Here is a 26,140-nt window from a genome sequence, read left to right as displayed (position 1 = left end):
AAAACAAAAGTTAAAAGAATTTATAGCTAGAAAAAATGGCACTACAAAACATCCTTGGAAAAATATTCCATGAAGAGAAAATGAAAAACAACAGTGAAAATCAGCAGAGGGAGGTAGTAGCCTAAAAGAAAAACTAATCAAATAATAAAATCAAGTCAAGTTAAATAACAAAAATAATCAAATGTTGCTGGGAATATAAACCATGTCTCAATAAAAACCCTGAATATTAATTGCTTAAACTCATCAATCAAAAGACATGGGCTAAAAGATTGAATTAAAAAAAAAAAGACACCCAACAATATGCTGCCTCCAGGAGACTCATCTGATAGAAAAAGACATCCACAGATTGAAAGTGAAAGGTTGGGAAAAATCATACCTCTCACATGGACTGAGAAAGCAAGCAGGGGTTTCCATCCTTGTATCAAATAAAATAGACTTCAAGCCAAAGTTAATCCAAAGAGATAAAGATGGACATTACATACTCCTCAAGGGAACCATACACCAACAAGACATAACAATCATAAATATATATGCCCCAAACAATGGTGCAGCTATGTTCAAATTCTTCTCAAGAGTCAAACTGACCACAACACAATGATCTTGGGTGACTTTAACACACCTCTCTTACCCCTGGATAGATCTTCCAAACAAAAGTTGAATAAAGAAATTATAGAACTCAATAATACAATCAATAACTAAGACTTATCTGACATAGAATATTTCAACCTGCATCAAGCAAATACACTTTCTTCCCAGCCTAGCAATCTGGATCCCAGGGACTGTCCCTAGTCTTCCTGTGATGCACCCCCCACCCCAGTGTCAGTGGTCAGGGGTATGGTGAATCTGCCTTGCTTTGTTCAGGGCCAGAGCTGATTCTTTGTTGCCTCTGTCTGAGTGAAGTGAGCTAGCAAGCACTGTGCAGAGCTTTGCACCCTTGCCTGTGTCACAGAGGATGAGCAGAGGTTGCTGCACTTCCCAGGAACAGGTCCCCTTGAGTCAGTTGGGTTCCCCTTGTTTGCGGTGAGTGGAGAGGGGGAGAACAGTTTCAGCAATTTAGGGCTGGTAAGTAGTCCTTCTAGAAGCTCTTTCTGGCCCTGCTTTTAAGGGGTCCCACTGTAGGGGACTTCCCTCTGGTTAATTTGCAGCCGTCTGGGTGTGGGAAGACATCATGGTAATTTAAGAGGGTGACTGATCAACTCATGGCTCTGAGATAGGGATTTAGTATAAGGAGAGAGAAATACAAAATCTTAAAGGAAACACCTCAAGTAATTGAAATGTAGAATTAAGCCATTGAGATGCAGAAAACATAGTTGCAAACCTGAGCCCATGAGCTTGTAAAATGTGGGAAAAACACATGGCAGGAAAACTGGCCTGAAATTCTGCATCTCCACCCTGAATCCACCTCCAGTCCAGCGCCTGATACAGCTCTTCTGTAAATATTGGGCCCCCTAGCCTACGTTTGTTCTGCTTCTCACTCTCAAGACAGCTCTCATTTCCCTTGAATATGCATCTATCTTCCTAAATAAACCTCTGTCTATGCCTTTGTCTGGCTAGTGCTGAAATTATTTTCCATCACATATGCCAACCCCCGGTCCTGAATGGAGTTCCCCTCTCCTCCTGGAACTCCTTGGACCCTTTTCCAGAGATAACTCTTCTCCCATGACAGCTCCACGTGGTGGCCGTGGACCCCAGCTCAGCTTTCTGCTCAAAATTTGGTTTTAAGTTCTTTAATGCTATTTTAAGGAGCTTTCTGATACTGTTGTGCTTTAAGTTTTGTCTGTCTTTTCAACCATTCCTAAGTGGGAGAACTTCAGAGAATGTCTGCTCGCCCCTGTCAATGCCCCTCCCTTCTCATCTATGGTTCAGGTCAGTGGTGGTCAGGGAACTCTGACTTTGTTTTCTACTCTGGTACCCTGTCTTCCAGTCCCTCCAGATCGAAGACTATTCAATATCAAATCTTAGAGCATTTATTTCATCACCCAACTCTCAATTCTGCATCTCCTTCCCTGCCTCCTCTTGTGTGAAGAGATCGGATTGCTGCCCTGCTCACTTCTGCCATCTTCCTAAACCTGAAAATACCCTCACTTCTCACAATGCACACTTGGCTGTAAGTTTTGAGAATTAAGGTTTCTTCCTTCCTAATGTAAGTCCTCAGTGCTATAAATTTTCCTTGGCTTTTGCTGTATTATGTACCTTTGATGTGTAATGCTTTTATCAATCTAAATTTTTTTATTTCTTTAATTCATGAATATTCAGAATATTTAATGGAATAATAATACATGAATTTACCTGATGATTTTAAATTTCTAAGATTTTTTTAAAGAATTTTTATGTTAACCCTTAATTTGTGAATAGTCCCAGTGCCAGGCCTCAGGGGGTTTGGGAGCCCAGGCAGGAACACTGAGGAGGCTTTCCTCAGGGGTATGTGGAAGCAGGGCAGAGAAAGCACCTGGTGGAAGTGGAGCAGCACCTTCCTTGGGCAAGTCTTTCATTAGTAAGCAATTTCATATTGCCCTTAGAACAGGATGGGTTACACTGATGGATTCTGGTTGGCTTACACAGGACTCAGAGTGCTGCAGCCCCTTACCTTAATGTCCCCCATCACCACCACCACCACCACCACCATCATCATCATTGCCATCAGCAGAAGCATCATAGCACTCTGATATTTTACTTTGTTGCTTATTTGTATCTTGTCTTTTAACCAATGTGTGTATTGAAATGTTGAAATTTTATGCTTTATTCTTATCTAGTTTTATTTCATATACTTAAAGAACGTTATTGGGAACATTTGTGTTTTAAATTCATGGTGAATTTGACCTTTCACTTTTTATCATTAGTTGTTAGATCTCTTCATCTTCAGTAGTGCTTTATGCTTTAAAATCTCCTTTATTAAATACTCCTATATCCCATCTGGAATCTTTTCCCATTTTTTTCCCTTTTTTACCTTTGTCATGTCCAACCACCTGAGCCCTCCCCCTGCCTCTTCCCTGTGCACACACCCCACTGTGCCTAGTATATGTCTTCCCCCTTTTTTCTGTTCAGTCTTTGTTTTTAAGTATGGGGCTGTGAGAGGAACTATCTAGCTCAAACAGAGATATTTTAACTGTTGAGACATCCAAGTCAGTCAACTTTTTATTTATTTGTTCCAATTTTTATTCGTTTATGTTTAATACTAAGTTGATCCTTACTTTTGGTATGGATGTGAGGACTCATGGAAGGAGTGTGGGTTCACATGCATGTAGTACCATGACTAAATCAAAGAGAGACACTATTAAAAGAATTGTAGGTATATCCTATGGGATTTGCCATTGACTAGATTTATATAATAAATACCCCCACAAAGTTCATGAGAAGTTCCCTTTGCAAACTCTCTACCAACTTGAAGTAAAAGTAACTAGATTATTGGGTACAAAAATACTGCTGTGCACCCAACTTTCAGCAATCAGGAAGCAAGTTTAGAAAGTCATACAGCCAAAGCAGGACATAGTCCCCATGCCAACTGCAGATGTAACTAGGTAGGATAACAAAAGGAAATCTTAAAAAGAGTATTATAAGAACTGAGGAGAAAAATGAGCCAGACTGATACACACAGAGCACAAAACAAAGATGGCGATCAGGGCCAGTCCCTACCCAAGGCGGGAGACCAGGAGCCCTAAAGACATGTTCTCTTTCCAAGCATGGAGTAGATTATCTACAACAGGTTCCCCCAATTTCTTCCCTCTCTGCATATATATTGCTATTCCACCATAACAGAAAGACTATATTCTTTCTTTCCTGCTGAATTTGGGCTGACTGGCTTTGGTAACTAGATCAGCAGAAGGTGGTGCTCTGACACTCTGGAACATTGGTGGCTTGGGGGAACTTACACAGTGCAATTGTGCTTTAGTAGTGCCAAAGATTGCCACGTGATAGAGAAGACACCCTGAGATGAGGCGGTGAAGCACAGACTTCCTGGAAAATGCTTGGGGGCGTCCATCCATGACAGGCTGGATGTGTGCTTTGCCAGAGAGCCTAGCAACAACCAGTTGAACAGTCGCCTTCCTGCTGCTCACAGCACCAGTGTGTGTGGCCACAGACAGCACCTCCTGCTTTGTCCGGGGACTACTGCCCAGATGAGCATATCCTCTGATCCACCCCATTGTTGCAAGGAGAGGGTTTGTCAGATGGGCTTCAGAAGCAGTGACACCATTGATTTGCTTACTTTGCTTTGTTCCTTTCATGACCAGCAGCATCCTATGGAATAGTTGTCCTGGCATGCTCACAAGAAAGCAACTATCTACAGAAAGCACTAACTTTCTCTAGCTCCCAACATGAGTGAGAGAAAGTCAGTGTCCTGGATAATACTTACCTGTGTGTTCCATCCTGGGCTGCTGTCAGTTCCCTGGGCTGGTCTAAGTCCTTGTGTGCTAAAGGGGACATTCCAGGGGCACAGTATCACTGTGTTCCTTCTCTTGAAGGGTGATGCACTCACGGGTAGGAAGCTCTAAGTCTCCATCAGTTTCTTGAAACACTCCAGCTGCAGGAAGCCAGGCACCACATGAAACATACACCCAGAGTCCTGTGACCTAGAAAGAGCAGTCCCACAAGCACCTTGCTCTTTCAATCATCTCACACCAAGCTTCAGCCATGAGTGAAAGGTCATCCAGGAGATTTTATTCTCTAAAATGCTATGTGGTGAAGAAATGAAGCCCTGACACATGGCCTCCATGAGCTGCAGCAGCCTCTCAGGCCCTCCTCACAGATGTCAGGAAGCAGAAAAAAACACGCCACTGTACCATGTCCAGATTCCTAATCCACACCATCACCGTGGCGCTTTTATCCCTCCAAAGTGATAGACAGCAAGGGCAAAACTCATAGGTTTAGTTTCACATTGAATTTTATGAGTCATCTCATGATTTTTTACCTGTCCAAGGTGGGATCAAGTATCTGTTTTTTCCACTACATGGATATTCTATCACCAGCTCTTTATTCAAAAGAATTTTCTTTTTCCATTGTATTGCTTTAGTGATAAAATTTTTAAAAAACAGTGAATATTAATATGTGGATCAATTCTTGGATTCTCTACTCTGTTCATTAACTTACTTGTCTTTCTTCTTCAAGATGACATTGGTGCTTCTTTCTAGTTGCCTCATTTTCACGTTAAGTGTGAGGATCATCTAGTTGATATCTTAAGAAAAATCCTGCTTGGATTGATTCAGAGAGAATCGATGGATTGTTCTGAAAAGAATGCACATCTTAAAATATTAAGCCGTCCAAGTAAATCTCTCTCTACATTTATTTATATTATCTTTGATTTTTCTCATCCATGTATTTGAGTCTACAGTGCAGATGTTTTCCATTCCTCTAATTGGATGTTAAACTAACATTGTGTCGCTAAGGAAAGACCATGCATGGAAGGAGAAGAGCTGATCTGCTGTGTTAGATGGTCGGGGAGCTTGGCCATCAGACGCTGAAATTCAGTGTAGAGTAGGCAGTGCCCGGACTGATAAGCCGCAGAGCTCTGGAAGTCAGTCTTGGCTCAGGGTAGATCACTCTGCTGAGTCCGAAAACATCTTCAGAACATCTGCTCAACCCTTGCCCAGATGTAGCCACGATGTCTGGGGCTCTAGAACAAGGCTGTCACTCCCTCAGTGGATGAATCTGGTCACCCTGAAGAGAATTACATGGGGGGTCACTTTTTACAAGAGACTTGGGATCCCACCAGTCATCATCAGCATTTACTGGCAAATAAATGTGATAAATTCACATCATTTTGCCAAAATGGATCAAGGGACACTTCTACTCATCCGAGAACAAACACACCATCTGTGTGATAGAAATTATCTAAGAATTTTTAAAAAAGAATTTAATGCTTTTATTTCTTAGGTGAGCAGGTGTTAGGTGCCAGGGGGCAATTTGACTCTTCTTTTTGCTCTTCTATAATCATCTTTACAGGGTACTGTGGATAATGATTTGAAGAAGGCCTCTGCTCCATAGCAATAGGGGTGTGTGGCAGTAACACCCCTCAACAGCATTAGAAATCATGGTAGAGGGCTGTGCCATCCCTGACACTGGGTCATGGCAACCTCTACCAGCTGGCTAGAAGCCACTAAGAAGCAGCTGAGTGGCTCTGGGGGGACAATGTTCATCAGAACTAGGGTAACTTAAAGTTGTGGGCCAAGCAGAAGATCAGCAAGGAAAAATGTGACTGTGAAGTGCATCAACTTTCTGCATAGGATAATGTCCATCCTGGCCACGAGTTTCTCCCGCCATTCTCACTAGCCATCAGACCTGGGTTTCCATGCCAGAGGATGCTGGATCTTTGCACTGGACAGGTGGTTCTGCAGCCAAACCTGGGAAACCAAGGGCAGTTTAAAGCTTTCTTCTGTTCGTCAGCAGTTCATGGTGGATTACAGCCCCATAATCCCCTCTATGGAGCACAGCAGTTCGTGGCAAAGGATCCTCAGGATGCCAACAACATGAAACTTTGTTCCCACCCATAGTCAGCTCCAAGGAGGATGACAGAGACCATCTATCGGCATAGGCTGGAGGACATGGCACAGGACACCATTTCAGCTGTGGTCTACGTAGTGGAGAGCCAACTTGGAGACTGTCATCAGTGGTATCCTCAAGGAAAGGCCTTTGGTGGCAAGATGGCCATTTTAAACATGCCTTCAGCAGTAATAACCCCACAGCCTTGTCTGAAGAACAATGTGGTGGCTTGTAATACTTTAATCCAAAGTCCTCCAGCTGCATCTGCCCGCTGTGGGGGTCAGAACCTGGCTGTGCACCTCCACGGTGCTGGGGAAACGGCAAGCCTAGCCCCTGGTGGCCTGCTTCAGGGATGCCCTGCATGCGCCTTGCCTCCAGTGAACATGTATGACCTCCTTGAGACCTTGCAGGCACATGGGGAAGTCATGCCCACACATGCTGTGCATGCCCTCAACATTGAAAGAATCATCATGAATCTGCATAAGTTGCTGCAGCAAGAAGAATCCCATGACCAGCTCTTGGAAGCCAAAGAGGAGGTTTTGCTCTGATAAATTAGGATTTGAGGGTGTGGGACCCTCACCAAATTCATTGCTTACTGAAAATGGAATGTTTTGGGGTTCACATTTAGAGGCTGAAGTGCAGTGTATATATGATCTTTTCTATAGAAACGTGACTTGCTTTGAGTTGCTGCTGAGAAGCCATTCATGTAAATATGATGCCACCCCATGTCTGCATGTACCTTGTTCCCAGTTACCAGAGCAGGTGTTGAAGTCCTGTGCCCAGTCTGAGGCAGTGTGTAAGACGGACCATCCTACAGTGAAGACACTATTGCATCATGACCCCACGATTGACAGGGCATTCTTATGTTCAGTGACAGCACACATATTCCATATCTGGCAAAACAAAATTTCTGCCTGTCCTGAAGACCTGCACTCTTTTTGTTGTTATTATTGGAATAACCTATACAGTGTTGAAAATCAGATATCTCCTTTTGTTAATAGTTATAGGTAGCCCCCAAACAATTCCTCATTTTAACTATACAGAAAATAAGACTTGCAAATGCTGTGCTGTTGGACAAAATAAAGTCCTTTCTTTGCATTTAAAACCAAAAAACCAAACAAATAACCCTCATGGAATGAAGTTTACCTTAAAAAATGTCTTCCTGAAGCTTCAGTTTGTTTAGTGTTGATATGCCCAGAAATGACTGAAGGCTCATCTATTAATTATTCTTACAGAGCATGTATTAAGAAGTATTATGGATTTATTCTTGGCAATTCTCCTATTCTCAGGAAATATCTATTTCTACCATTTCAAGTGATAAATGGAAAATAATCTACTTTGACAGTGTTACTGATAACCAATTTTGCTTTTCTAGAGATATACTGCATTTTACTCAAGACATTGTATTGATGGATAAATTAGAATATATGGATGAATGAGTAAAAGAGTGTTGCTGGATAAATTAGAATGTATAGATGGATTTATGTAGAACTGAATAATGATTGTATAAATATTTGTATATGGTTCATATATCTGGATCTATGTATTTGGCTTTATGTTTTAAATGTAACAAACATTTTGGGGTAAAAAAATCACAGTAGAAAAAAATGAGATAGAGAGAGATTCTTGTTTTTAAGAGAGCCAAACAATTCTTGAATTTCAGAAGCTATCAATTGCACAGATGAAACAAAATTTTAAATTTTTCTTCATAAGCATAAAGAGGAAATGTTGGCACTTTTAACAAGAAACCAGAGGAAAATAAGCTCTTTTATACTTTTAACTATTCATATGTACTTTTTAACTATATATACTTTTACCTATTCATATAACTGTGATATTTAATTTCCACAGGATGACTGTGAATAGATGACTTATAGGCCTCTTAATTATGGCTGATATTCTCACATTATTGATCCATTCCTTTATAGTGACAGTGTTTAAAGAATAACCCCCCAGACAATAAAATACTCCAGCAGATTGAATTAATTTACTCTTTTAAACACTATTGAAGATATTTAAAACTTCTGAGGTCCATCAGAGGAAGTTCTGGCTCTGCAGAACAGAGCAAACTCCTGAGCACATATCTACCTGAGCACATCAGGACAGAAAGGAGACTATGCAGGGTCAATTTTAGAGTGGATAGGACACTCATTCACATTGTTCTGTTAGGCCTTTATAAATTATTTTAGTATGCTAGATCTCTAATAGCAAGATAAACATTTGTTTTTGATTCTCAGTCTTAACATTCTCCTAATATATAATTTCAAGATAACTATTTTATAAAATATAAAATAGCAAAATAAATGTGCTTTTTAAGGTATTAAATTACTACTGGTAATTGCATAAATTAGGAAAAAGCAGAAATGTTGAAGCTATTTTGGAAATCACCAAATCTACACTTCTTGTGGTAGTTTCCTAATAGAGGACTAGAAGTCTAGGGGTCAACTAACTTCAATCTCCAGTGCCTTGAAAAATGTTACTTGCACTTCTGTACCAGAAACAAAAGTAACACTCATTCAAAGCATCTTCTGTAACTGTCCATTATAACACATCTGTTAAGTAATTTCTTCCCTGCCTGAAGCTGGGTACTATATGGCTATAGTGCCCTTCACCAACACCATACTCTAGCTTTCCAGAACATCTGTGATTTGCAAACATATTTCACTCTTGTTCACCTGAAGTCTTATTTGAAATGAGTTCACATAGTAATGGGAAATGGAAAACAAATGAGGAATAATGAACTAGGAGTTCCAGGGGGAAATTATTTTAATGAGGGGAGCAGAAATCTCTCTTGGGCCTGAATGCATCAAACCACAGTTGTCCAGACTCCTCTGTGGGGACAGCTATAGACCATAGCAAAATTCATAGCTGCCTCTGGGCTTGTGATGCACATTTCAGACAAAATTTTTTTTTTTTAAAAAGTTTTGTTCCAAAAATCTGAGGATGATTTTTGATACCCATGAACAGAGATTCCTCAATGATTGTTTTTTTTTTCTCTCTCTCTCTCATGGTTGAGTTTACATTGAATTGAAAAAAATAGTTTTAAATGTTTGACAGATTTGAACTGAGACAGCATATCAAAAAAGATTTGCTTATAATGTTGAAGAACAAGGACAATTGTGACATCAATTAAAAATAAAATATTTATCGGGGCTGGGATTGTGGCTCAGCAGTAGAGCACTCGCCTAGCACAGGCGGGACCCCAGGTTCAATCCTCAGCACCATATAAAAATAAAGGCATTGTGTTGTGTCCAACTACACCTAAAAAATAAATATTTTTAAAAAATAATTTATGGATATAATAAATCAGTTAAAATTTATAATTATCACAAGCTATTACTGATCACATACTATGTACAAATCACTTTAATAGCAACTTACTACCCAGAATGAGGCTAAGAAGGAGTAAGGACATAGGTGGTCTTACAACCAAGGAATTTGGGCTCTAATAGGAGACATACAGAATGTATACATGTAACATTAACTAGAAAAACTGTCATTTCATCATAGAAAATTGCCATAGGTAAAAAGGAAAGGCAACATTTTTATACCAAAGAATTCCAAACCGTTTTACAAGAATGCTATATTAAATGATGGGTTGAAGCATGGGAAAGATTCAGTCAATGGATTTTTGTGGGGCGATGAGTTTTGGGTGATACTGAATGCCTAGTAGCTAAGTTAAAGTGGTGAACTAAGTGCGAAGCCCTGGCAGGACTAGGGCTGATCACCAGGTCAAAGGCACATGCACGGCGCACTCCAGGAAGAGGAAACTGCTGGTCAGAGAACCTCAGTGGCTCAGGCCTGCACACCACTTCCACACCACTCGGTCATGTCAGTCACCTGGGGTGGTTTAGATTCTCACATCCTTTTAATAAGGATTGTAGACCTACTACTAAAACATTAATAAGATACACCCACTAAGCTTCTGCGAGCGTCCTGCACTGTCTAGACCCAAGAGGGCACCTCTCCAGAATGATTCTGTGACAGGTGTTTTACAACTTTATAAATTATTGATAACTGGTAGCAGTGAAAAATGTCTCTTGTCTGTGATGTGCTCATGCAGTCCTGTAAGACATCGAAGTGGTGACTTTCTCCACGGCCGCAAGCATTTGTGTCCATTTGCACGTTTATTTCACCATTCCTTCACTCCTTGTAAATCAGTGTTTTGTTTTATTTTTTAAAAATTTATTATTACATCTGCCTGGTTCCCTCGTTGAGTGAAATAAATCTTTAATACATGTTCATTTTATATTTATATCAGAGTCATTTCATTTCTTCTGGGACTTGAGCTTCACTAAATATTATTCTGTGGAGATTTATGTGTACCATGTGTAGCAAATAGTTGATTCATAATGACTTTGAATATACTTCATTAACAGGCGGGTATGAAATTCTCTAATTTCAGAGAATCGGGAGGTCCGAGAAAGTTCAAATCCAGCAAGTTCAAATCCAGCCTCAGCAATTTAGCTAGGGACTGTCTCAAAATAAAAGGGGCTGGGGACTGGCTCGGTGCTTGAGCGCCCCTGGGTTCCATTCCCGGCGCCTTGGATTCGCCGGCCGAGTTGAGGGTACCTGGAACCACTTTGTGCTGCCCAGCGCCTCCTCATCGCGGTCGCCCCGAAGCCTTCCGCAGCGCTGCCCTCACCTCCTGATTCCTCAGGGCGTAGATGAGCGGGTTGAGCACCGGCGCGCCCAGGTTGTAGAAGAGCGTGGCGAACTTGCCGCGGTCCTGGGAGGCGCTGTTCCCGGGCTGCATGTACATGTAGATGATGCTCCCGTAGAACAGGGAGACCACCGCCAGGTGCGAGCTGCAGGTGTTGAAGGCCTTCCACCGCCCGGCGGCGGACCGGATCCTCCTCACCGCGGCCGCGATGTGCCCGTAGGACACCAGGATGAGCGCCAGGGGCAGCAGGACAATGAGCACCGCGAAGGCGAAGGCCAGCATCTCCACCGCCCGCGCGTCCGCGCAGGCCATCTTGATCAGCGCCGGCATCTCGCAGAGGAAGTGCGGGACTCTGCGGCGACCACACCGCGGGAGGACCATGGTGAGCGGCGACATGACGCCGGCGTTGAGCAGGCCGCTGCCCCAGGCCGCAGCCACCAGCCGGCAGCACAGCCCCGGGCGCAGGAGCACAGCGTAGTGCAGCGGCCGGCAGACTGCGGCGTAGCGGTCGTAGGCCATCACCGCCAGGAGGAGGCACTCCACGCCCCCGACGGTCAGGAAGGAGCTGAGTTGCACCGTGCAGCCCGCGAAGCTGATGGTCTTGGCCGGGCCGCGGAGGTGGACCAGCATCTGCGGAATGCAGCTGGTGCTGAAGCAGAGGTCCAGAAAGGAAAGATGGGCCAGGAAGAAGTACATCGGGGTGTGAAGCCCAGGGTCCAGTACGCACAAGAGGATTATGGTGGAGTTGCCCAGCACGGCCACAACATACAGGGGGAGATTCACCGCGAAGAGCGCCATCTCCAGCTGGGGCCGGTCGGAGAAGCCCACCAAGATGAAGCCATCCTCCACGCTGTCGTTGGACTCTCCCAGGCTCCCTTTCACCTTATCTGTGGCGCAGATGGGGACGAAATGAGAGCGGTGAACCTACACTTCCAGAAGCCTCGAATATCAGGATGTGGGGGAACACACGCCCCCGAGACTATCGGTCCTTCCCCTTTGCTCAAACACTGGTAAAGCATTCACGTGGGAAAATCCTGACATCATCAATTTTATTAAGTAGAAACTTTCTCCTTATTATTCAGAAAGAAAAATATTTTAGCTTTAATGTATGTACAATCACATTATAATCTCTTCATTTGCGTATTTATAGGTCATTACCTGATCTCAACTGAGTCATTTTTTGTTTTCTCTTTCTGGTACTGGAGATTGAACCGAGGAGTGCACCACCACTGAGCTAAACCCTCAGTCCTTTCCACAGGTCTTATTGAGAGGCACGTTACCAAGTTGCCCAGTCTAACCTGGAATTTATAGACATCCTCTGTCAGTCTCCAGAGTGGCTGGGATTTCCTGTGATGTGCGCCCAGCTCCACTAACTTTCTTTAAATCAAGACCTTCACTTTTCTCCTACTCCTCTTCACTTAAGCAGGGTGTCAGGTGTATTATCACCCTAACAACTGCTCGACTCTAAATGTGCACAGGGATCTCCTCATTGCGACTACCAGGCTGCACTCAGGCCTCCGCTGGAGGAGTACAGGGTGCTTGCCTCTTCTGAGCAGGGCCAGGGTCTTAGCAGTGTGTGGGGGCGGATTCTCTGCAGTATCAGTGTCACCTTAAGTACCCCAGTTCTTCTTTCCCAGGAAATGATGTCAGTGCAGATCTCAATCACTCATTTCTACTTCAGTAACAGAATCCTATAATCTGATTGCCAGGACTGGGGAGGGTAATCTGTCTAAAAGCAAAATAGCAACTTCAAATATATCTTGTCCTCTGTTAGCCTTTTAGACACTTGAAAACAATGTGATTCTCTTGCCTGAGAGAGGTTCATGGCAAGGAATGAGTGAACAGAAAGGGAAAGAGAATATGTGTAATAATGGTAATTTTCAAACAGTAATTTAAAAGACTGAAGTTACCCAATCTCAAAAACACAAATGCTGAATGTTTTCTCTGATATAAGGAGGCTGACTCATAGTGGGGTAGGGAGGGGAAGCATGGGAGGATTAGATAAATTCTAGATAAGGAAGAGGGGTGGGTGGAAGGGAAAGGGAGGGGGCAGGGTACTAGCAAGGATGGTGGAATGTGATAGACATCATTATCCAAAGTACATGTGTGAAGAAACGAATTGGTGTCAACATACTTTATATACAACCAAAGATATAAAAAATTGTGCTGTATATGTGTAATAAGAATTGTAGTGCATTCTGCTGTCAATTTATTTTTTTAAAAAATCAATTTAAAAAAGACTGAAAAAAATGACCCTAATAAATTTGGCTAAGAAGAATGAAGAGAGCTAGATTCATAAAACACACACTATGAGAGATTGAAACCAGGGTCACATAACCACTGAGTCATATCCCTAGCCTGTTTTTTTTTTTTTTTTTTTTTTTTTTTTGTTTATTTGTTTGTTTTTGAGGCAGGGTTGCTGAGGCTGCCTTTGAACTTCCAATCCTCTGGCCTCAGCCTCCCAAACCACTGGGATTACAGGCATGCTCCTCAGAGCCCAGCAGTACTAAATTATTAAGTGTAGGTTAGAAAACACCTAGACTACTGAATGATTAGGGACTTAAAGGATGCTTCCCAAAGCAGGATATTCTATCAGTAAACTGGGGGAAATGGGCAGAATACAACTTAACTTTTGTCTCAGATCTTTTGATTTTAAAATTTTTTTAAAAAGCTTTATCTTTGGGGAAAACTTCTGAACATTGAAGTTCTTACAGTAAATTTATTTTCCACAATCAAAGGTAAAAGAATAAATTCCCCACTCTCTGGTCACTTAGTCTTGCTGATTTCAACTTTCCTGAGGGTTATAGGAGGAATGTGTGCTAATGTTTTTGCCTGCAGTTTGGTTTGCTGGGTGAGATTTTGTGTAAGCTCATGCAGTGACATAGGTAGAAAGTAAGGAGGTCAGGAGACTTCTCCATTAGAAATTACGAAGAACACAAGTGACTACAAAAATCCCAACTTGCCAATAACCAGCCTGAAGGCCCTGAACTCTCTTCTATGCATTAGGTCCTGTTTTCTTTCTGAAAAAAGTAGAAGCCACTTGTTTTATGTCTCTTAGAATTTGATTAAAGTGACAAGAGCAATGGTATAACACTGCTTCAGAGAAAAGATGCAACAGAGTGACTGCCGGGGGTGGGGATCAGTTAAATTGCAGAAAAGAGGCAATCAAGAGAAAATAATAATAATAAACAGCAATAGCACCCTCCTCTGTCTACCTGCCATGTGGGCCAACTGCCCAACCTTCAGCAGGCCTCCAGGAGCTCCCAGCCAAAGCCCAAATGAGGGCTTGCTGCTGACCCCTGAAACCAACCAGCACTGGGCGGGGGCTCTTATAGGCCCATAGGAGAAGATGGGGGACCAGGTTCTTGCAGCACAGAGGCTGCCTGGGGGCTGGCTGGTGGCTTCCTGTTAGTACCATGGGAACTGAGTACTCCTATGGGTGATCAGCGGGAGCTGTAGAAGAGAAGAGAAGGGCTATCCTTAGGGAAAAACTGGAGTGACATCAGGTGGGTAGGAATCAAAGGTACCCTTAGGGGAATACTAGAGTAACATCAGGTGGGTGGGGATCAAGACTCTTAGTTTTTGTTGTTGTTGTTGTTGTTGTTTTTTAATCTGGGGTATTAGGTGTTCATATCCTCAAGATTTGAATGTTTGATGGGACCAATTGGCCATTTGGTAACAGCATGTGCATATGAATAGCTTTGGAAATTTTGAGATTTGACAGTTTTCTGAAGCATTTTAAATTCTAATTTTTAATATTTTAATATGATTTTCAAAAGGATACTCCCAAAGAGTCTGGTATTTTCGTTGTCACTTGACCTATAAATTTTATTTTCAGTCTGGAGTAATGAAATCACTGGAAGGTAGTATATAAAATGTATGTATGGAATTTGATGGACTGATATTCTTTAAGTTGTGTTCAAACAAAAAACTGGAACCATTCTCATAACCCTTTGGAGAAAGAAAAATTGGCCCTTAGATCCTCTACAATGACAGCAGTGTTTCAACCAGTAAAATTAAGGATGAGACACATTCTTTTATGGTTGTTATATTAAAGCTTACATGTTTTCTTCCAGCTGATGCCACCTGAGACTCATGTTGGACCCCAAAAGTTCATTTCAGAAGTAGAACTTGTATATATGTATGCATGTGTGTTTACACACACCCATACACATAAAACCAGAATTTTAAATTATATCATTTTATAGTTGTTTTGAAATTAAGGATTAAGTTTAAAAAAAAGAATATGCAAATCAAGTATGACAGCCAGTGAACAAATAGCAATGACTCAACAAGTTCCGGATAAATCCTGCTAATAGTTTTTTAAAATATTGAAATCATGCAACAGGAATGTAGTAGAGACAGAAAATAATTTTAATAATCAAAGATTTTTTCCAAGAAATAAACCTTTTAAAATCAATATGATAGACCCAAACTGATCTTTTCTTAAAATTGGGAGCCATCTCGCCACAAAGCCATGAAAAGATAATTTTGGCTTTACTATAAATTACTGAAAATTCTGAACCTGCTTGGAATGCCTGCCCGTGCCTTGAACTAACCCATGCCTGCCTCTCTGACCAGATTGTAGCCCTCTCTGAAACTTTAGTGACACCTCATAAATATTGGCCTTCCCTGGCCAGACAACGACCCTCTCTGAGGCTCTAGTGACCTTCATAAATTCTGATGTTGGGGCCAGCAAAAATGTAAACTACCATTAGTGTGATGCTTGTCAGAGTTCTGTTATTTGTAATCCCCCTTTGTATAACTTTCTGGGCTATAAAGCTGGGCTGCAGGAAAGCTGCTGCTGCTGTCTTGTTCCCACTGTTTTGGGAGGGAGAGGCAGCCCGGCCTGTCGAAATAATAAGCTTGCTTTAATTTGATTTTAATTGGAGTCAGTGGTCTTTTCTTGTATCCTGGTCTAACAAATAGGTCACAGTCATCTGGACAAAACAAAAGGTCTGACATACAGTTCACTCAAACAATAGCACATCTAACCCCAAACACAACATTTTTTCATTCTCATGTATCATTAAATAAATACAAATTAACGCAATGAGTTATTATTTTTGCCTACCACATTGCAACTACCTTTCAGTTTAGTAATAATCTGGATATAAGAAAATGAAGACTATGCACTGTGTATGAGAATGTGTATCAGTTTTAAATTGTTGGAGGATTTTGTATAAAATTCTTAAAAATTTTGTAAATTCACACATCATGTTAGTCCTACTTCTCAGGAATTTTTTTTTATTAAGAATATTTGAATAAAAAGAGAAAGATACATACAAAGCTCTGTGGTTAAAACAGGAAACAGACTGAATAATGGTTGACTTCATAACTAAATGTTTGCACAGTTATAAATAAAGAGCATAAATTCACAAAGAATATGATATGCATTTACAGGAAAGCAAAATCAAAATATATTAAATATACTTTAAGTTTATTATATAGTATTTCAAATGTATTTATTAAATATGTTTAAATCATATTAAATATAGATTAAATAGGAATTATAATATATGCTATATAAAATTAAAATTAATAAAATTATTAAACTATTATATGTTAAATATGTAAATATATCAAAATATTTTTGAAAAATGTTTCAGAATGTTACATATTTTTCAACCATATTATTAAAATACTATGGTTTGTATAAATATGCAAATATAATTGGGGTTTGAAAGAAATGGACTTTCAATTTCCTCTTTCATTCTTTCAATATTTTTTAAGAATGTTAACACTTAACCTTATCAACATGCAATGTATAACCATGATAGTATGTTACTCTAATATTTAAAAGTTAAAATAAAAGTTTGGAAGAAAATAAAAGTAATTTAGTGTTCAGGTTTGCACCACAACAATCTCCAACTCTCAAAGAACACATGCATTTCCGATTGATCCCTGATGCAAAAGTGTCCTGCAGTGGATGCGGGCTGAAGCGCACGGGTAAAAAGCTCCCTGGTCCACTTTTCCTGCAGCCACGGGAATAAATTTGTAATTTTCTCATTATTTCCTCAGAACACCAGGAATTTGGTAGGAAGTGAATAGTGCTGCTTCTTTCACAGACTGACAGGTAGGGGAAAAATGGTTTTTGGTAAAAACAGAAAAGCTACCTGTAAAGCGGAGACCTGGTCACAGCTCTCTTGATAAAATTGGGCAGCGTGTCCACGAAGTATTTGCATGTTTCCTCTAAATTAAGCTTCACTTTGATTCTCTGGGTTCAGATACGACCTGTAAACTCTCAAACTACCAATTCATTAACAAAGTGCTTTATTTTTCTTCTTGCTGTTTTTCAAGATAATGGATGGAATATGTTTGGAAGAAGACCAGGTGTGACAGTATATTATTTCCACCATTAGGTATTTTGCAGTGCTTTATGTGAGCCTAACATGCGTGAATCTCAGTAACTGTGTCCTTTTTTCCCTTCCTGTACCCTGTCTTGTAGGTGAAAAGGAAACATAGTCAGCCTGCTATCTCACTGAAGGGTGGACTCATGGGACCTGACAGTCATCTTCCAAGGAGATGAGAAGGGAAAGGCAGAATTAGATGAGAAGGGAAAGGCATTGAAGAATGAGAAATGTTTGGATTTATTGATAAAAGCAGTTTTTCTTGGGCCATTTCTGTTTTCTGGCTAAAATGAAATGTGGTTGCATTTGCTCATGTGACTGCCTCTGAATAACCGGGAAATTCTTGTGGGGCAGGAGAGAGACTGTCACCTGCCGCAGTTCTCCACAGAAGCTGGGACAACTGACCCCAGAGAGCTCATTACAGCCATTACTAGGCAGAGCTACTAGGATCATGATCTTGTTTTCTCTGGGCCCTCAGAGATTCAGCTCCAGGAGGAATAGAACTTTCTAACATGTTCTCTCGTATTGCATGCAGCTATTAAAAAGTTTCAAGTGAGCTAAATAATGACTGCAAGATGGAGCAGTCTCCAGGGACACCTATCTTCAAGGAGAAGGGGTGGTGGAAGGACGGAATTCCTTGGAGGGCTACAGTGAGCCTTCTGCTGTCACCCATGGCTTCATTCTGCTTCACAGTCACTCTCAGGACTCTGTGGCAGCCCTGGGGACTTGCCCAACATAATTATTTACACTGTGATTCCGCAAACTTTCCCAACACAACTCAAATCGTCACCCCTCACTTTTGTTGAGCAGGGATTTATATTGAGTACCCAAGAGAGCTGTTCCCCATCACTGACTTCTTCTGTTCTGTACAGACCTTTCAGCAGTCATTTTCATTAAAAATTTCTAATGCAACATTACTCTGAGAATGAAATAAATTCTTACTAATCAAACAGATTTTCAGGCAATGTAAAAAAAATCTGATTTATAAAAAGAATAGGGAAGGACAAATATATGCTAAAAGAAAAAAAAAAGTATGCCTTGCCTTTAGTTAACTCTCCATTTTTTCCAGGTCACTGACCTCTAATCCAAACACACCATCAACTGTCTCCTTTTCCTGCTGTAAAACTACCCCATCCCTGTCCTGTCCTATGCACTATCAAATGCAGGTGATGGTGGTTGACTCCATTGCCATCACCAGTTATGAGTAAAATAGTTCCACCTGTCTTCATTTGGTTGGTACATTAGTCTGCTTTTTGTTGCTATAACAAAATAACTAAGGCTAGTACTTGATAAAGAGGTTTATTTAACTTAGAGCTTTGGAAACTGAAAGTTCTTGATCAGTAGCCCCATCTGTTTGGCCTCTGGCCAGGGCTCCCTTGGCTGCATCACAACATGGTGCCACCCACTTGGTGACACCAGGGCAGGAGCACATGCAAGAGAGAGATCACATGGTGAAACAGGAAGCCAGGGGGACTTGGGGGTCAGGCTTGATATTTTTATAGCAACTTGTTCTTGTGAGAATTGGGCCCCATGAACACCACATTAATCCTTTCTGAGGGTGGTGCCCCCCCACATGGTCCCCTTCCATTAGCCCCACTTCTTAGAGGTTCTACCACCTTAGCACCTCCACACCAGGGCTCAAGTTTCCACCACCTGGACTTTTAGGGGCCCACTCAGGCAATGTACAGCCAATGAGCTTCATCTGTTTCCAAGGCACACACTGTGCCTGAAGAGGGAGCCCTTCCAAGTGCTGTCTCTGGGTTTGCGTCTCTCCAGCCTTCAGCAGTCCAGCTGGGCACTCCACAAGGCCAGCCACTTCCCGTGAAGCAGCACCTACTCTGGCCAGGGGAACCTGGGTCTTGAGCCTGTTCTCTTGCCTGCCTTGCTGTGATGTGGGCGCCCGGTCTGAGGCAAAGCCATGAGGGGCCCCATGCAGGCAGGTGAAGCACTGCACAAGACCCCCTGCCAGCTGAGGCTTCTCAGGCAGGAGAGGCAAATCCACCTCTGGAGACCTCTGCCCCTGTGAGAATGCACTGGAGCCCTTTTGGGATAGAAAGGATCAAATGCTGTTGATTTATTACCAAATTGTGTGTTGCTGTCCTCGAGGAACAGCATTGTATTGAGAGAGCTCAGATGGCACTCAGTGACTGTGGGAGCCAGTGAGTGCAGCCTTCAAGTCATGGCACTGGGCCTCCTGGTGCCAGTTCTGGTGTGGCCAGAACTGGAGACTAACCAAGGCCACCCAGCTGGGTCATTCTGTTCTCTTGGCAATCTGAAATCTGGTTGTGGTGGGTGACCTGGGTGTGAGTGAGCTGACATCATGTGTACATCTGCTGTGATTCTGAAGACCATGTTTGTGAACATCCAAGTGAATCATCTTCAGTTCTGAGTGATGTTAGTCCATGGGCATTACTGATATGTGTTTCTGCCTCTCTCCCTATTTAAAAACACTTTTTGTTCTGAAATAATTGTCATTCATGAGAAAGGGCAGTGTGTCTGTCCCCCATGGTTCCACAATGTAACTCTGTCACACCAGGAAACTGACCCTGGAGCAATCCAGGAGCTTCCCAGGCTTGACACCTGCTGCTGCAGCTTGTGTGTCCCTGAGGCTTCATCACAGCTGTGGCTTCCACTCCAGGCAATGCCAAGTGTTGACTCCACAACACTCCCACCTACTGCCCTTTGTGGCCATCTTCCTCCTCCTCAAATCTTTATGTCTATAACTTTATAGTATGTCTTGAAATTGGGTGATATGAATCTCCAACTTTCCTCTCCTTCAAAATTATGCTTGATATTCAAGATCATTTATCTTTCTATTTAATTTACAATTATACAGTTGATTGTTAAGGTCTGTAAACAAGTCAAGATGGCGCCTGGCATTTTGCCAGGGGGAGTGGTTTGTGAAGTAACGCCAGTGAGCCATTAAGTGTGGAGATTCCTTATTGGTTGACTGCTGTATCTAGTTTATGCTAATTAAGATAAGCTGTGTGGAATGTATAAATACCTCTGTTGTCCTACAATAAACGGCTCCCACTCCTGCTGTATCAATGTACACAAGTTGCTCGTCACCCCCAGTGTAGTTTGCTGCAACCGGACTGCAGCAGTTGATATCTGTGAAATATCTTACTGGGGTTTAATTAGAATTGCAGTGAATCTATAGATCAAATTGGGAAGACTTGTTTATATTAGTAATATTGGATCTTCCGATATATGAGCATGGAATATCCCTACACCACAACCAACCATCAGAGACAACTGACATTCATGGAAGTCTCCACCAGCAACACAACACCACACACCCTTTTCAAGTACCCAAGGAAAACTATCAAGTGTCTTATTCAGACTAGCCAGCTACAGCAAAAAAAAACATAAAGCACATGGTTTATGAACAATAGAAACTTACTTCTTACACGTCTGGATGTTTGGAAGTCCAAGACTAAGGTACTGGTAGACTTGGTGTCCAACGAAGGCCTATATCCTGATTCACAGCTGGTGCATTTTTTAGTAACTTGCCAAAGGCTTAAAGTGGGGATCAGGAGTGGAATAAGAAATGACTGAATATTCATGTGTACACACATTCTCTTGGGGGTGATGAATTTTTCTAAAATTAGATGTTTACTCAATTCCTTGAATATACTAAAAACTAGTGAAGTTTATATTTTTACAACATGAATTTCATTGTGTGTAAAGGCATTAAAAATGGAACAAAAAGTCACATATTGGGAGAACTTGTATCTATGATATATAAATAACTCTTGGTAATAAGAATATCAAGTGAATAGTCAACTGAAGAATGGGAAAATATTTAATAAGTATTTCACCCAAGATATTTATAATAGCTAATAAGTACATAAAATGAACTCCATACCATTGACAATTTGGAAAATTAATTTTAAAATCACAATGAACTATTACTACACATGTTCTAGAATACCTTTTAATGGAAAAGACTAAAAACATCATGTGTCACCGAGGATGTGCAGAAGTTAGACCTGTGTATGTCACTGAAGGAAATGCAGAATGGTACAACCACTCTGGAAGACAGGTAGCTTGTTGAAAAGTTACAGAGCCCACACTGGCTCACATCATGGGAGGACTGGGCACAGTCAGTGCAGGATAGCAGTGGTCACCTTCCACTAGCTCCAAAAATTCCCCTTGTAAAATTACTCATGTATGATCACTTCTTACCATAAAATCTGGCATTTCTATTCCTTGGTATTTGCTTATGAGAAATGAAAATATGTATCTACATAAAGACTTGTATATGAATTTTCTGATAATCATTAGTAAGAATAAACAAAACTGGGGGAAAAATCATATGGTACACCAACTACTAAACAGATGTAAAAAATGACTTAAAATCATTAAGCAGTTTAGAATAAACTAATGTTACACACCTTAGTCAGAGAATAATATATTGCCTTGAATGTCTATAGATCGGGGGATTCACTCTGACATTAAGTTAAAAATTTCAGTACCTCAGAATTTTTATTTCAAGCAATTATTTTTTGTTCCTAATTAAAATTCCTTCTACATTTGTACTCATTAAACCACAGAGACTCTTTTGTAAGTAATGATACTACAAGTCAGGCAATTCCACCACTCTTCAAGTATTTGAATAATGTGCAATGCCTCCACAAAGTGATCATCCGCAAGTAATTTTATAAGAAAATTTTGGAGTGACACCATTTCATTCCTGTCCTGCACCAACTACTCAATCCTTCATGCTGTGGGCCAGTGTGAGCCCTGAAACTTCACTCTCCTCCTCCTTCTCCTCCTCCTCCTCCTCCTCCTCCTCCTCCTCCTCCTTCTTCTTCTTCTTCTTCTTCTTCTCTCTCTCTCTCTCTCTCTCTCTCTCTCTCTCTCTCTCTCTCTCTTTCTCCCCCTTTGTGGCACTAAGGATCAAACTCAGGGCCTTTTCACATGCTGGGGCAAGTGTTCTACCACTCCATGGCACGCTAGCACTCCTTCCCCAGAAACCATACAAATTACCTAACTTTTCTTTTACATTATATTTTCCCAAATGTTTGCATACAATTGTCATTTCTGTTCCCTATTTTGTTCCTTTGTTCCTTCCTAGGAATGGTTATCATGGATGCAATTTCATCACCAAATTTTCTGGACATAAGTGTAGGATATAGCTGCACTGAGAAGAGCTGCTTATTATGAGGACTGAACTGACTGCAACCATCCCTGTGTGGTGAGATGAACATATGTCCCCAGCTCTGACAATTGCTGCCATCTTGTGACTTCCATGTCCTCTGGGATAATCATGCAGTGAAGACTTTAAACTGATGCTGAACTTCATCCTACTGTTTTAATTCAGTGTTCTGACTGTTCTTCGGTTTGATTTGTTTCTCTCTCCTCCAGTATTACCAATTCCTTGTGACTGTGAGTCTGTCTGCCTTAATCTTGGTTATTGATCATAGCCTGTTAAGGGGGTGGTGGTGGTAAATGCTTATATTGTAGGGCAATAAATTTTATTAATATTGTTCCATTAATCAACTACTAGGACAAATAGAACAACTATTTTCTGGTTGTTATATCTCTGTTATAAAAATATATCATGAAAAGCCTCCTTAAATTTTAGACTGAAAATAATGAATATGCACAATATGTCTCTACTGCATCTATCTAATACCTTGATTCAAATGAGATATATGGAGAAATTGCAATCTTTATGAGCCACTGATAAGAATATAAATGGTGCCACCATCATGGAAAATAGAGTGGCAGTTCTAAGGAAATTAAAAATAGAATTACCATAAGTTCCAGCAATCTCATTTCTGGATATATCTCCAAAAACCAAAGCAGAAAGTTACAGAGATATTTGCACACCATATTCATAACGTTTTTTTTTTTTTCAAAATAGCCAAAAGGTGTAAGGGATCCAAGTGTCCAACTGCAGGGCCAAGAAACAAAATGCAGCCCCAGGAAGTCCTGACACTTATCATGATATGGATGAATTCCAAGGCAACAGTTTTGGGAGCAAATGCTGCATGACCTGACTTAGGCAGCTTGACAGAGTGGTCAGAGCCAGGGGGATGGGGCAGAAGGCACACCGCCTGAGCAGGGAGAAATGAAATGAGCAGTTGCAAAAGCTGAGAAACCTTCTTGAAATGGACATGCAGATTGTGGCACAGCTAAGGGTGCACTTGATGGCCTTAAGTGTAAGGTTAGTGATTAAACTGGCAAACTTCATGCTGTGTGTATTATGTCATGATTTAAAAAATTAAATACAATACACTCTTCTTGAAAATGATTGGGATTAGAAAAAAATTTTGCAGAATTTCATAAAATTATTTCAATGTCTTACACTAAATAAATCTTTTATATATTTTTAATGATCTCAAGGTAACTGCTAATAGCTTAGTTATAGAAGTTTCCAATATACAATTATGTGCCAGCATAAATACCAATATAAAATCGAATCTATCACAAAAAATTAAAATTAATTGAATCAACTGGTCCCTCATTTAAAAATTAACTGCTATTTATTTCTATTCTGAAACTGTTTCCTCTTCAGTGTCCTAAGAACCCACAGAAGTGCCTGAACATTGGCTTTGAGATGTGTGTTCATGGATCTGAATGATCTTTTACTTGAACCATCAGCAATGAGCTAATTTTCAGTGAGGAGGGCATCTTAAAAGTTCACATACTCTATAAGTATTTTGAATCTATTTGCAGTTTGGACAACAACTATTCCAATAGAGAAGAGACCTAAAGTCAGAACTTGGCAAATAAATTCCTCTCCCGCATGTGTTGGCACCATGGCAGAAGCTCATGGCATGACATTATGTTTCAAGGAGAAATAAGACAAATGTGTTTTAGCTGCTGTGTTTCCTGATAATAACACATTAGCAGAAGAAGACAATGAAGAGGGTGACCACACAGTTATGTAATCATAAAAAACTGAAACAATTATGACCAGAGTTGGCTGATGATAATGTGAGGATGGCCTTAGGCCTGAGCCTAAGCAACTCCACTTTAAAACTCCAGTTTGAAACCTGCAATCTCACCAGGCACACCTACAGAGCCCTCTGGTATGACTCTCAGGCACAAACAAGTCACTTATCCCCACCCTGATAAACTCAGAATGAAGTCTTTGGCATGCTGTCCTTGCCCTATAAGAGGAAAGGTGAAAAGATCAGGGTGGGGACCACCAGATCAGATGCTTTAACTTCAGGGTAAATGATGTCACTGAGAAATCGAGTGGCAGCTGATAGGGATTGAAAGGGGGGTCAAAATCCCCAAAATTAGATATAAATATGGGAGCAAATGAGCAGACATTCAGCCAGCTGACAATGATGCCCTCACACAGCCTGCTGAGGACCTGGGCTGACATCCCAACACCTTTTGTCATTGGCCTGGTTCTCCACATTTTCCTCACTGCTCTCAAACTCTACAGCCACATCTTGACTCTGGTGAGAGCCACAACTCCCCCCTACAACCCCCTCCTCAATTGGCCGTCAGCTCCACCCCAGGAGAAGCCTGCCTTGGTTCCTGACCTGATCCCTGAGGTCTGAGTCAGTGTGCTCTGCTGGACTGTGGCCTAAGGCTGAGACTTCGGATCTGACACTTGAAAGTGGCTTGCAGAGGGAATGCCTGTCATGAGCCCGTCATGATTAAGTGTGTTTGCAGTGTTAGAATTAATCTAGAATATTTTGCTGTGAATTAATTTATCTAGAATTGTTTGTTGTCTATTGCAGTGCCCAGCATTAAGGGTTCTCATTTTCTTGATTAAGAACCTATAGAGTGAATTTGAATTGAGTGATTTGAGTGAATAAAGCATTGACTACGGCAGAAGCACATGGACATTCTTTATTTCTCCCCCTGGACTGAATAAGTTGCACCTTTTGCCATCACGACAGATGGCTCCCAATCTTAGAATGGAATTAGGCTGGGTTCATCACACACTCACGCAGGCTGTGGTGACCAGATCAGGAACCAAGGCAGGCTTCTCCTGGGGTGGAACTGATGGATGGCTGAGGAGGTGGTCATAGGGAGAAGTCCTTTTTTCATCAGAGTCAAGAGGCTGCTATAGAGTTTGAGAGCGGTGAGAACAACGCAGATGATCAGGCAGAGGAGAAGAGTTGGGAGGTCAGTCCAGGTCCTCAACAGGCTCTCAGGCTTGTGCGCATCAGTGTCGACTGGCTGAATGTCTGTTCATTTCCTCTATCATTTATATTAAATTTTGGGACTTATGACCACTCTTTCAATCCCTATCATCTGGTACTGGATTTCTCAGTGACGTCATTCATCCTGAGGTTAAAGCATCTGGTCTGATGGTTCCCACCCTGATTTTCCTGCTTCTCGCTCTTAGCAGGGCAATGACAACATGCCAGAAACTTCATTCTGAGTTTGTCAGGGTGGGAAGAAGTGACTTGTTTGTGCCTAAGAGCCATACTGGAGGGCTCTGTAGGTGTGCCTGGTGAGACTGCAGGTTTCAAACTGGAGTTTTAACCTGGGGTTGCTTAGGCAAAAGCCTAAGCCTATCCTTACACCCATGCCTGGCTCTCCTTGACCAGATAACAATCCTCCCTAAAACCTCAGGGTTCCTCATAAATTCTGGTGTTGAAATCTAAATTTACTCCCTACCTTGAAATGTTAAGCCATGTAGTTCATTAACCTGCTATCTGCCCTTGTATCACAC

General features: G+C 41.4%; 2 protein-coding genes and 1 pseudogene across 2 annotated transcripts in view; 2 read left to right on the top strand and 1 right to left on the bottom strand.

Moving 5' to 3' along the window:
• The window catches only part of LOC143401644 (uncharacterized), a 742,139-nt gene that overhangs the window by 386,801 nt on the left and 329,198 nt on the right, over window positions 1–26,140 (top strand). The window lies entirely within an intron of this gene.
• On the bottom strand, window positions 4,292–12,314 carry LOC143401705 (putative olfactory receptor 2W6). Its single transcript, XM_076859338.2, has 3 exons — window positions 12,296–12,314; window positions 11,100–12,024; window positions 4,292–4,319 (listed from the first exon to the last, which is right to left on the bottom strand). The coding sequence occupies exons 1-3, from the start codon at window positions 12,312–12,314 to the stop codon at window positions 4,292–4,294; spliced, it is 972 nt and encodes a 323-aa protein (XP_076715453.1).
• LOC143401647 (transcriptional adapter 1 pseudogene) lies at window positions 6,061–7,022 on the top strand (annotated as a pseudogene).

Source organism: Callospermophilus lateralis, chromosome 6 (assembly GCF_048772815.1).
Source record: "Callospermophilus lateralis isolate mCalLat2 chromosome 6, mCalLat2.hap1, whole genome shotgun sequence".
In the NCBI taxonomy this organism is placed as follows: Eukaryota; Metazoa; Chordata; class Mammalia; order Rodentia; family Sciuridae; genus Callospermophilus; species Callospermophilus lateralis.
The sequence above is the reverse complement of the archived record's forward strand: the minus strand, read 5'-3'. Positions and strand labels throughout refer to the sequence as shown.

Coding starts and splice junctions, on each gene's coding strand:
- LOC143401705 (XM_076859338.2), bottom strand. Junction 4,320..11,099: donor GTGAGGGCAGCGCTGCGGAA/GGCTTCGGGGCG, acceptor TGACTTTCTCTC/ACTCATGTTGGGAGCTAGAG.